The sequence below is a fragment of the Pseudorca crassidens genome, chromosome 10, assembly GCF_039906515.1.
Source record: "Pseudorca crassidens isolate mPseCra1 chromosome 10, mPseCra1.hap1, whole genome shotgun sequence".
Taxonomy (NCBI): Eukaryota; Metazoa; Chordata; class Mammalia; order Artiodactyla; family Delphinidae; genus Pseudorca; species Pseudorca crassidens.
The window spans coordinates 38819786-38832382 of record NC_090305.1 but is presented as its reverse complement, the minus strand read 5'-3'; the positions used below and the strand labels follow the sequence as shown (position 1 = coordinate 38832382).

At 43.3% G+C, this 12597-nt stretch overlaps 1 protein-coding gene and 1 pseudogene across 1 annotated transcript in view; both read right to left on the bottom strand.

The window, feature by feature from the left end:
* Window positions 1-12597, bottom strand: part of SLC26A8 (solute carrier family 26 member 8) — a 73349-nt gene that overhangs the window by 11567 nt on the left and 49185 nt on the right. Inside the window, 2 exon segments of the mRNA XM_067753193.1 lie at window positions 6019-6096; window positions 11359-11472. Of these exon segments, the coding sequence (XP_067609294.1) occupies window positions 6019-6096; window positions 11359-11472 (192 nt within the window).
* LOC137232062 (Holliday junction recognition protein pseudogene) lies at window positions 158-2756 on the bottom strand (annotated as a pseudogene).

The window sequence follows — 12597 nt, the reverse complement described above, 5'->3', positions numbered from 1 at the left end:
ACTCATTGTCTAATCAAATAAGTTTTCTCCACGTTTTTCTCTGCTCACCTCCATAATTTGTCAAACGCACAAAACAAGGCAAGGCCAGGTCACTCATTTGGCTGGTACAGCTACCACAAGTCCCTTTTATTTTTTATTTATTTTTTAAATTGGTCAACTTTATTCAAATAATTTCCAAGAACCCAGAGAGTCATCTCAACGGAACCAATTTCATAGAAATTTGCTTTGAAGGGCAGATAAGCAAAGCAAGTTGTCACATATTCTTGAGAATTTAAAAAAAATACACAAAAATCAGAGAGGCAAGAGGGAATGCTTCAGAATAACTTGGCAACAGATTTTCAGCTTTGAGGTTTTCTAACACGAAATCACTTTTCTCTTCCATCCTGAAAGATGTGTTGTTCTTTCCACTTCTTCTCTTCCCAGGTGACCTGTAAAGAGCCAGCCTCTTCCCCAGGCCTCGGGATGGCTCTGCCCACAGGTGAGAAATCCCAGGGTCCAGCCCACCGTCTGCACACCTGAGGGTCTGATAATCGGCGTCGTTTTGTGGGCACTTGATGGCCCCAGCTGGCATCGAGAGCAAAACCTGTAGATGGAGGGGCCCTAATTGTGTTTGAGCCAAGGGGACTTTTAATGCTCTGCTGGGGTGACGATGACAAGTTCAGGGGGCCCTGGGAGCCAGAGTCTGGATGGAATTTTCCTGAGAAGTCTTCTTTTTGATACCAAACTCCCACACTTGCTTTATCTGGAGATGCTCTGGTACATAAAGGCACCTGCGTCTGCTGAAGCGATTTTTGGCAATACTTTTGATGAAGCTTGTCAAATTTTTCTTTAATGTCATCGTAACGATCCCTGGCACAGGCTGGAGGTTGTACCCTGGGTACTGAAATGGCTTTGTTGAGTGATACTGACTTCCTAAATCCTCCCAGATCATTTCCTTGACAAGCAAGGTCAGAGGTCTGCTCCGAGCGGCCCGGGCTACATGTGGAGGTGGTCTTTGAAAGCGAAGGGAAGGAATCACTCTTTGGTGGGCAGCTACCCTCTCTGATAGATCCTTTGCCCAGGCTTTCAAAAGCCTCACTCAACCTCTTAGCTTTTGCTCTGCGGAGAGGGCTACTCGGCCTGTGGGCTTCTACGCCCTGGGGGCTACCAGGGCTTGCTGGACCACCTCTGTACACATCCACAGCCGAGGAGCCGGGAAGGTAAGTCAGGCAGGGCTGCTTCCTAAGATTCGAGCAATATTCCTGATGAAGCTCGTCAAATCTGATTTCCATCTCCCTATAACGATTCCCTCCCTCACCCGGCGGTACTCTGGGTCTAGAACCTATTTTTACAGGAGAAATCAACCACTTTAATGTCATGAATCTATTTTCCTGATCAAGATGATACACTGCATTGGAGTCTAAGTAAGTCAATGAAGAATGATCCTTCTGAGGCGTTCTCGGAAGCTCCTTCCAATGTGAAGCGAATGCGTGGATCTGGGGTTTGTTTACTTCAAAAAAAGCCCTTCCCAATTTTAAACCCATCTTATGGCCAGAAACATCGAGTACGTTCTCGCGATCTCTTAACACTGCCACGTCCTTCGCAGGTTCGGAGCCGGGTGGACGTCTCTCCTGGGGGCTCCTCCGAGAGCGCCTGCCTCCTCTGCAGCTCGTTCTGTCCATTCTGCTCTGACACCTGGGCCTCCGCTTGGAGCTCCAGTTCTGGTGGATGAACGTCTTGGTGGAGATGACGCAGGAGGGCCTCACACCCAGCAGGCAGCTCATGGAGTGTAGCATGCCCACATACAGATCGCTGAGTGTTGCATTGCAGACGTCCTCAGCCTCAGAGCATGCGCTGCTTGAGAAGCTGCTGCCACCGGTCCCTCCCTGTAAGGAGATGCCATCACCCCTCGGCACCAGGGCCAGGCCTGCTGAGCAAGAGTGCAAAGCATCACCCTCTCTGGGCAATGAGGTTGGCTGAAATGGGCCACCGGGGCTCTCTTCAGAGATGCCACCATAGTATCCTCGGGCAGGGCTGGCGGGTGAGGCCAATGAAGGGACCAGGGTCACACGGGTGTCCTTTCCCTCTCCGTAACTGGCACACTCCAAACACCCTTCATCCTGCAGCAGGATATCCACTTGTGTCAAGTACTTCCTCCTTAGCTCATTTTTCAATGGGCTCCAAGGCACTGCAGGCATCAAGTTACCAGCAACCACATCTTCTTGGAATAAAGTTGTATCAGTATCACTGCTTATTGAATCCTCACCTTGTGTGCAGGGCAAGGGAAGCTCGTGACCTCCAGCTGGGATTCGCATGGGTCCATCTGTCCTGTTGTCCGTCTTCACCGGGGAGCCCTGGATTTGTCCTGTATTTCTTTCCTTTATTAATCTTCCTCCCCAAATTCGCAATCCCTGGGGTGTCTCGTAGGTCAGCGTGGACATCTGCACCACCGGGGCATCCTCGAAGGGCTGGTTGTACTTCTCTATCAGCTGCTGCATGCGCCTCTGGAAGCGGCGGCGGCTGTCCCTGAGCTTCCGCAGCAGCGCATCCTCTCCCAGGACCTCGCCGTCCATGGTGCTCGGACAGCCAAAATCCACAAGCCCCTTTTAGATTCAGGTCACTGATTACTTACCCTGACAGTGAGAGGAAGAGTACCCGCAGGTTATGATCATCTAGCCCCTTCTGCTTCCATGTTGTCACTTTGGTGTCTGAGGCAAGCCCTCAGGGAGGCTGGCACCTTTGGCCATTTTTCTTATCTTTGCCTACTTGGCCTTGCTTTGTCTAGTTTGCTTGACATAATCTATGTTACCGATGTTGCTTAGAAACCATTCTCAGAAGGGATGACAAATTAAGAGAATTTCCACTCACAGGAATGCTGAAATAGTTTCAGTTGGGCTTTTTTCAAGTCTAATCATGATGTACTACAATTATTTCAATGATGAGATACCAATTTTTGTCCATCAAATTAAATTAGCAAATTTAAAACATTGAGGACATCCCATAAAAATGGGTGTTGAGTATTGCCCTTTTGGAAAATAATTTGGCAATATATCAAGAAATGCTAATATGCTTTCACACAGAAATTTTGTTTTACTCTTAGAAATCTATCTTAAATATAGAAAAGGGTAGATGTACAAAATTGCTCACTGTTGTGTTATTTATAATAACAAAAATTCAGATAACCTAATTTAAGATGATTAAGTTATAGTATGGAGTATCATGCTACATATTAAATTAAAACAAGAATACCAGATTGTACAGTTAGATCACAATTATGCAAAGTACTATTTATAGAGAATAATATTGGTTAGACATATGCCAAAATGTTAATAGTGGTTTATTTGTGACTATGGCTTCAGAGACTGCCACCTCAGTGTGTAACCAGTCTATCTAAAAAATAGATTTTTATCTATTGTGAATTTTCCAAAGTTTTAAAAGTAAGCACGTCTCCCTTTCTAAGGGAAAGAAAGTGTCTTAAATGTAAGAAAATGAAGATGGATACTCATAGGGATGTAAAATCATCAGGGCCTCAAAGTAGAATTGAACCTACTTTAAGAAACATTCCTCATCCTTTTCCTAGCCATCCTCTCTTCTATATACTCTGCCTGGGAATTAGAACTGATCCTATCATCAGGAATGGATTGGATCCAAGCTTACTCTTATTTTCTGAGGTTACTCAGTGACCACTTGGTCTTAACAGGTCAGTAGAGGAGGGAAGAACAAAGATGAAGTCAGCAGAAATTACTTGTTTCCCATCTTCATCTTCTTTCCAGTCAAGAATCTCCCAAAATTTCCACAATTTGCAGGGAGATGTGGTAGGAAAGATAAGAAATTCAACTTCATAGGGCTTTTACCAGGTTTTTGGCTTGAGGTATGGAGTATGAAGAGGAAACAAATCTTTTCATGACATAATATACAATAAAATTTTTACCTTTCTTTTTTTTTTTTTCCGGTACGCGGGCCTCTCACTGTTGTGGCCTCTCCCCTTGCAGAGCACAGGCTCCGGACGTGCAGGCTCAGCGGCCATGGCTCATGAGCCCAGCCGCACCGCGGCGTGTGGGATCTTCCCGGATCGGGGTATGAACCCGCGTCCCCTGCATCGGCAGGCGGACTCTCAACCACTGCGCTACCAGGGAAGCCCTTACCTTTCTTAATATTAAGATAAAACGTGCTCATGTGTAAAGAAGAATTGAATTTATATATAATTTCCATCATACAAGAGATAACCATTGTTAACATTTTGGTATAGCCTATGTATTTTTTCACACAAAATTGGAACAATATTGAATATACTATTTGCATTATGGTTTTTTTAAAGTTTTTTTTGATGAGGACTATTTTTAAAAAATTTTTACTGAATTTGTTATAATATTTTATTCTGTTTTATGTTTTGGTTTTTTGGCCATGAGGCACGTGGGATCTTAGCTCTCTGACCAGGGATCGAACCCGTACCCCGGGCACTGGAAGACGAAGTCCTAACAACTGGACTGCCAGGGAAGTCCCTGTATTACGTTTTTAAAAAATTTATGTTGGTTCTGTTGCTAACTAGTTGAGATCCTAGCCAGGATGTTCCACCAATTACTCTCCTAAGGATTTTGCAACAAGCTATCCACAGTCGTTCAAAGAAGGAAGGAATCATTTGTAGTTTAATACTCATAAAGTCCCAGTGTTATAGAAATTCAGATATTCCACTGATCAGATTGTATTCACATTTTCTCACCCAGAAACATCCTAACTAGATGATATAAAAATAACATGCCATAACATGGTTGGCCAAAAGCAAGGGCTGTTCTATCCCCAACATATTTATAGTAAGGGAGGGCTTACCTACTTTTATCACTACCCTTTAGTGAATTCTGACAGATTTTTATTTGAGATTTTTAAAAATTCTGACTCTTCTAGAATGGAAAAATATCATTGTTCAAAGTAAATTAGTGAGTGGCCCTCTGAAAATAGACTCCCAAGAGTTACAGCACCAAAGGTGCTATATAAACTAAATTCTGTAGATGGCTTCTGCTGGGAATCAGAGGACAGCTTGTGTGATAAACAGAAGCTTAATCCCACCCACCATGCATATATTCCATGGCTGGTTTCCAAGGTCCCTGAATCACAAGAGCAGAAGGCAGCAACAGCCTTGAGATGGTCCTGCTCTACTGAAACCTGATATTTACCAGGTGGAATAAACGCATTCAAAAGGATGGGCATAATATTTACAACCACACCAGCTTAGGGACTGCCACCTCAGTGTGTAACCAGGCTGCTGCACCAGGAATAAAATCTCCTCCCCACTCCCTTAGTACTATCTAAAAATGGCTAAAGGGAACATTAAGGAAATTTAAAAGGAAATTATGATGACTGGGCATTGATCTGTATTGTCACTTAGAACAAATCAATTATAGCTAGTAATTAATGCACCTGGCATCTCTAAATGTAAGGTCATCCGTCTCACACAAAGGGAAGAAATGGCACATAAGTATATAGAGGCATCCTAGCTGAACACAGAGTTAAAACTCAATTTTTAGATGCTGCCTTTAGTGTTCTGAACTGACCAAGAGGCAGTGTGGCAGCAGTAGGGGGATTGAGTTCACATGAATGCAGAACAAGGACTTCTGGAAACTATTTAGGAAAACAGATGGCATGAATGCACAATGAGCTTCCAAGTCTGTGGTGGTATTGGGTGTTCTGGCATCAGAAGTCTATTTTGGTCATGTTTAACTGAATCCTTACTTCCAAAGCTTACTTTATAGCTTAAGCAAAAAAAAAAAAAAAAAAAAAAAGATTAACGGGAACGAGAAAAATAACAATTGTTTGAGTGCTTATTACTAGCTCAAAACCATTCTCTCTATATTATACATATTATCTTATTTAACTCCCAATCCTGTGAGGCAGTGGCTATTATTTTAAAGAAAAGGAACTAGAAATAGGCTGGGACCACCACTGGGGATCAGTTGAATGCAGTTCTCCTCAGAGATGCCCCACCAAGATGTAATCTGGAGATCCATTCTTTCTTGACTTAGCTATTTGATTAGTTTTACTTACATTTGGCAGTTTGTAGAAAAAGCGTCCCACCTTCACCATCAGGAGCAGCATCACAACTGCGCCTACCAGAGATGCAAACTGAGGAGACAGAGCCAGTTGGAGAGAGACCATCAGGAATGTATTTGTCCCTGTCTGCAACTGAGGCCTTCTGCTTGGTGAGAAGCATGTCATTTTTTTCTTAAAAGGGGTTGAGTATAACCATCCAGCATAAGTGCATTTTTGGTGAACTGACATTTTCAGGTCCTGCCAAAGTGCTAAACACATACTAGGTACTCAATAAATTCTTGTTGATTGGACGTATGGAGGCTTTCTGAAAAGTCCCAGATTGTCTTGGATATCTGAATCTTTCTTGCCCTAGCTTTGTGCTATGACTCTGAAGTCTCCTAAAATCCAGCCTGCATTTCATCCTAAATTTAACCCTTCTTTGAACAGTTTAGAAAAGCCCTGGTAGACTCATCACTGTCAGCCCTAAAATCCCAACCGTTCCACCTCGCTCTTTTGGAGCCTGGATAACTTGCCATCTAACAGCTTCAGTGGTGCTTCATCTTAAAAACACCATGATATTCACTTCTGATTTCCCTACTTCAGTTTCCCTCTGCCTCACTGCCATCAAAAAAGGTTATGCACATGAGTCAGGGCTGTATATAGGAGCTCTGGGTCCTATCCCACCTGGGTTGACTACTCTGAGCTCAGTACTACTTGGTAAGCAGTGATTCAGATTGGCAAATACAGGTAGAAAGCTAAGAAACATAGTTCCCTTTATAATCTCAAGGCTCTCTGGACATAATCTTGAACTCATTATATCCTCTATTGATAAATTTCCATTGTTTAAGCCCCTACTAAGAAAAAATAATATAAAGCATCATAATTGCCCACTGTGATGGGGGTGGAGGGGGAATAAAACTGTATGTAACCACAAATCAAAACAATGGCATATACAAGCAAGAACAAGCAACCTTAAATCTAAACCATTAAATGACCACTCAGCAATGATTCTCTAACTTTTTTTCTCTTTTTTTATTAGGTGTGAAAAAAATAACTTCCTACTGGATTCCCTCTCACTACTCACTGCTATTTGCCATATAAATGTATCGCTGAAAATAATCGCAATGAAATCAACATCCTACTTCCTTCTTTCCCCATCCCAGCTGATGCACAGCTAATGGGACCAAGCCAACATGGAAAAGTTGAACCTTGAGAGAAGAGTGAAGGGAGAAGGATTCAGGAGAATGGATCACTGTAACTGAACCTCAGGAAGTTCTCATGGCAAACATTTTATACACTGTGGAACTAAAAAAAAGTAACTGAAGCCATAAGTTCCTCCAGCCAATGTACATATCAGCCTGTTGCTGCGTCGAGTTTTAGAGTCTAGCTTCAGGCAGTCTTGCACTATAAGAAGAAACTGCTTTGATTAGCACAGGAAAATATATCAGGACTTTTCCTTCCTTCTACTCCTTTCTCCAAAATTCTTCTGATTATTTTTAAGGAAGCGAAGACATACAGACACCAAAATTAGCTGTATAAACCTAGTTTAAAATGAGCACAAACCAGACACTGAATCCCATAAAACTTGCTGCTCAGGGAGGCCTGCCAATAATTGTGTGTCCCCCATGGCTGCACACGCAAAGGGGTGGGCTTTGGGATCAGAGGGCCATCCTTGGTGGCACTGTGCCTTAAGAGGATGCTTGATGGCTCTCAGAATCCCAGACTCAGTGCCTGAACAGGGTCTAGAGACAACGAGCATGTACAACTTTACATCTCATGCATGTTTTGCTTTTCTGCTCTGATTTTCCATCACTTTTCCAGGCTTTCTTGAACAAAGACTGACTCTACCTTCTTTCTGGGCATTCAAGGCAATGTGAGGTCACATAAAACACAGCCACTACTGACATGCAGAACCTCAGACACCAAATGCTCCATAAGCAGCGGACAGTACATTACGATGGACCAGCCAGGGCACTAGGGACCTGGGGTGGAAGCTCTGATATTTGAACATCTTAAGTGACACGCACTATGGTGGGCCCTATTGTCATCCAGTTTAATTCTCACAACTGAAAGGTTATCCTAATCCCCATTTTACAGGTAAGGACTAGAGCCTCAGAAAGTGAAAGTAACTTGCCCAGGGTCACACATCTAGAATTACTGAGTCAGGTTTCAATCCACCTGACCAGTTGACTCCAAAATCCAGGCTCTCTCCACTGCCCTATCTTCTTCCTCTAAAAAGAACACAGCTCATTTCTCTCTTTGATAATTTTTTTCTTTTCTTTTTTAAAATAATAACTCTTTTTTTTTTGCCGTACGCGGGCCTCTCACTGTTGTGGTCTCTCCTGTTGCGGAGCACAGGCTCTGGACGCGCAGGCTCAGCGGCCATGGCTCACGGGCCCAGCCGCTCCGCGGCATGTGGGAATCTTCCCAGACCGGGGCACGAACCCGCGTCCCCTGCATCGGCAGGCGGACTCTCAACCACTGCGCCACCAGGGAAGCCCAATAACTCATTTTTAAAAGCAGTTCTGGGAGCCTGGGGACAAGGCAAGAAGGCTGGTCCTTGGAAAGCAGAGAACAAGGAAAAGAACCCAATCACAGAGAAGAGGGAAGCATAGTGGTCAGAACTGGATGAGCAGGCCCAGGCCATGGCTGGAAGGGCTGATAGGTTTTGCTACAACCAGTAAAGACAAGTGGGTTCTAGACAGGAAGAAATTAAAGTGAAATCCAGACACATTTTATACAGTTTGTATTTATGTCAGACATACATCCATATACACATACATACATACACACATACATAATACATATATATATAAGTGGCTCCTGGTGACAAGTCATGTCGGAGAGGTTCAGAGCCAGCCCCCTAGCCTCTCTTTCCTGCAGTCCTGAGGAGATTTGAAAAAGTAGGGGTGTTCTCAGGCAGAGTGAATCAAAAGTCCCCAGAGAAAAAGGGTGGAGAGAATAACCCCTGCTATGGGATGAAGAAGGCTGAATGAGTCCAGATCAGAAACTTACTGGAGGTGGGGTAGCTCCAATGTGGAGGGCCAGGGTCAGGGGCATTCTCTACTTGAACAAGCAATTTGCCCTGGGCAAGTCAGGGTCTTGGGGAAGGACTTATCAGTATCCCTGGGGACATACTTCCCTTTGAAGGGTCACTGTACCACAAAGAGAGATGTCATTGGTAGGGGAGAACAATGCCATAGCAGAAAACAGAATGAGAGCCATCGGCAACCTTTGAAGCAAGCACTTTGTCCAACAGGCTAAAGGCAACTCTGAGGCTGAACTGAAGCCCTTCTTCCCTCCCTCCATCTATACATATCCTAACCCTCTTGCAATGATCCATGAAAGTCTCACTTTATCCATCATTCTCCTTCTTGCAATATTTACGGCATTTTAAAATTTATTCTGCACTTAATTTTACCTGCACCGTGATTTAGTTTTTTCCAACCACATGCATCTTTTCTCCCCAAATTTGTTATGCTGGTATATTAAATAAAGTGTGTGGTCACAAGTCAGTGGGAACTATTGTCCAGAATTTCCATTTTTTCTTACCATAAAATCCTCTCATTTTGACTTCAAAATTTTTTCAGACTTGCATAGAATATCCTTCTTTTTAACGTAACTCATCTTGCTTCTTTTGGTCAAATAGTAGTGCAAAACAGCTACATACACCTTAAAGGCCAATGTGTCTGGCAGAAGCTCTATGACAAAAAAACTCAGTCCATATAAAATCATGTGGTATGGGCTTACTCTAGACCCATGTTCTCACCCCTGCCCAATCTTCTGACTTTTATTAGCTTTCACCTTATATTTCACTTATATTTACCCATGGACTGTGACACTTTATCTTTCCCCACTCAAATTCAGTGTCCATTCTTCTGACACTTTACTTTTTGACCATGGCTATACCTCCCTACTGTGCTGCTGTGGCCTAAGCTTGTCTTTGACTTCTGTCACTGTTTCTGTGCCTCCTGATCCCCGGACTCATTCCATGGGCTTACTCCAGGTTCAATTCTGATAGTTCTTTGACACTTAATCATGCTATATAACTGAGATGGGACACCTCTCATGTTGTCAAGTTGTAACTTTTATCTAGTCAGTTTAAAACTCATGAACATTGGACTTAAAAACTCTCTTGCCGGGGCTTCCCTGGTGGCGCAGTAGTTGAGAGTCCGCCTGCTGATGCAGGGGACACGGGTTTGTGCCCCGGACCGGGAAGATCCCACATGCCGCGGAGCAGCTGGGTCCGTGAGCCATGGCCGCTGAGCCTGCACGTCCGGAGCCTATGCTCCGCAACAGGAGAGGCCACAACAGTAAGAGGCCCGCGTACAGCAAAAAAAAAAAAAAAAAAACCTCTCTTGCTGGGCTTCCCTGGTGGCTCAGTGTTTAAGAATCTGCCTGCCAATGCAGGGGACACAGGTTCGAGCCCTAGTCCAGGAAGATGCCACATGCCACGGAGCAACTAAGCCCGTGTGCCACAACTATTGAGCCTGCGCTCTAGAGCCCGTGAGCCACAACTACTGAGCCCACACACCTGGAGCCCGTGCTCTGCTACACCAGAAGCCACTGCAATGAGAAGCCTGCGCACTACAACGAAGAGTAGCCCCTGCTCGCCGCAACTAGAGAAAGCCCGCGCGCAGCAACGAAGACCCAACACAGTCAAAAATAAGTAAATGAAATAAATAAATTTAAAAAAAATATCTTACCTACAATTAGAGAGCTTGCCTTTAGAGCCTTCTCTGCCAACATTTTCCCTTTCCTTCTTCCCTTCCATACCCTATATATTTAGTTTACTAATTCAGGATACCTGAATAGAGTCTGACCTAGATAATTTTCTCTTACACAAAGGTAGAATGGTCATAAATTCCCTAAGCTTGCCTAGACAAAGACTTTATTCTCTATCATGAAAGCCTCTTGTCATGCCCTTTGAGGAAGCCAGGAAAGTTTCTAGTTCTGCTGTCAGGAAGGAGAGAGTTATATTATTATTTTCCCAGACTAGGGCTGAGAATATATCTCCCCATAGAAAAAAATGTTAATAGGTGATGGTTGGTTTATCTGAAATATTATCTTTTAGGTATGTTACATGGAAAGTAGCTTTTTGTGGGCTAATATATAGAAGCCTTTAACAGAACAGTATTTTTATAGAAAATGACTTTCAAGTTCCACATTGACAGATAGCTTTTAAGACAAAATCTAATCAAAAAATAAGCCAAGCATGAAATCCAAATTTTTCCCAAACAAGCATCACATTAAAACAGTAATATAGTTAAACTAATATAATCTCCTTCTGTGAATATACATATGAATAGACCTAAGTGTCTTTCTATATTAGAGATCAAATTCTATTTCACATACCTGTTGTCTTCCTCCAGTTTTATCCTGGATAATAGTCCTGACAACAGCACCAGTAAACACATAAGATCTGAAAAATGAACTGACGACATTGCAAAGGCCAATGGCTATTAAATCCTGTAAAGAAATGGCAAATACTTTAGGCCCACTGTTTGTCAAAGAAGGCTGATTTGAGTTTGAACTAAAGGTATACTGTTATTTCTTATGCATGAAGATAGGGTTGTGTACATCACTTCAAATAACACTGAAATATTATTGGAAAGAAGTGAAGGATGGTAAATCTGATTTCTTCATTTTAGCTAGAGATCATAAGGAAAGTCCTTTTTCAAAGTGAGTAAATGAGACATTTGCCTTGTTATTCTCTTCCGCATGATTGCTGGGAATTAGGATGACAGGGAGAAATATAGTACTGTTTTTCTTGCTTCCTTCTATACTATCCTAAAGTCAAAGCGGGACACCGATTGAACCCGGGCCAGGCAGTGAAAGCCCGGAATCCTAACCATTAGGCCACCAGGCCGTGCCAAGCGGCTTGCAGGATCTTAGTTCCCCGACGAGGGATTGAACCTTGGGGCCACGGCAGTGAAAGCACCGAGTTCTAATCACTGGACCTCCAGGGAAGTCCCCATATTCTCTTTTTAATTTCTAGGGAAAAAGCCAAACTCAAAATGGTCGGAGACTAAAAAAAAGAAAATGAGAAGGACTATTTCTGGGAGGCCAACTTAATTGTTTTATTATCCTAGTTTTGATATTCCACTGCATTTCTTTTTAAAAAATATTTATTTATTTATTTGGCTGCACTGGGTCTTCGTTGTGGAATGCGGGATCTCTTTAGTTGTGGCATGCGAACTCTTAGTTGTGGCACGTGGGTTCTAGTTCCCTGGTCAGAGATGGAACCCGGAGCCCCCTGCATTGGGAGAGCGGAGTCAGTTACTGGACCACGAGGGAAGTCCCTCCACTGCATTTCTTATTGTGCTTTGGCATGTGGTTGACTTTTAAGGACTTGGTGGAAAGGAAGATAAAAGGAGAGGAGAGGAACTCTGCTAGCTTAACAACATGATGTCATACATTACCTTCTTGCCTCCCTACACCATATCTGTTCTAGAGTAACCATACACATTAATTCAAGTGGCTTCAGAGTTAAGTATGCCACACTTCTCAAAAATCCTTTGGTAAGACTTCCCTGGTGGCGCAGTGGTTAAGAATCCGCCTGCAAATGCAGGGGACACAGGTTCAAGCCCTGGT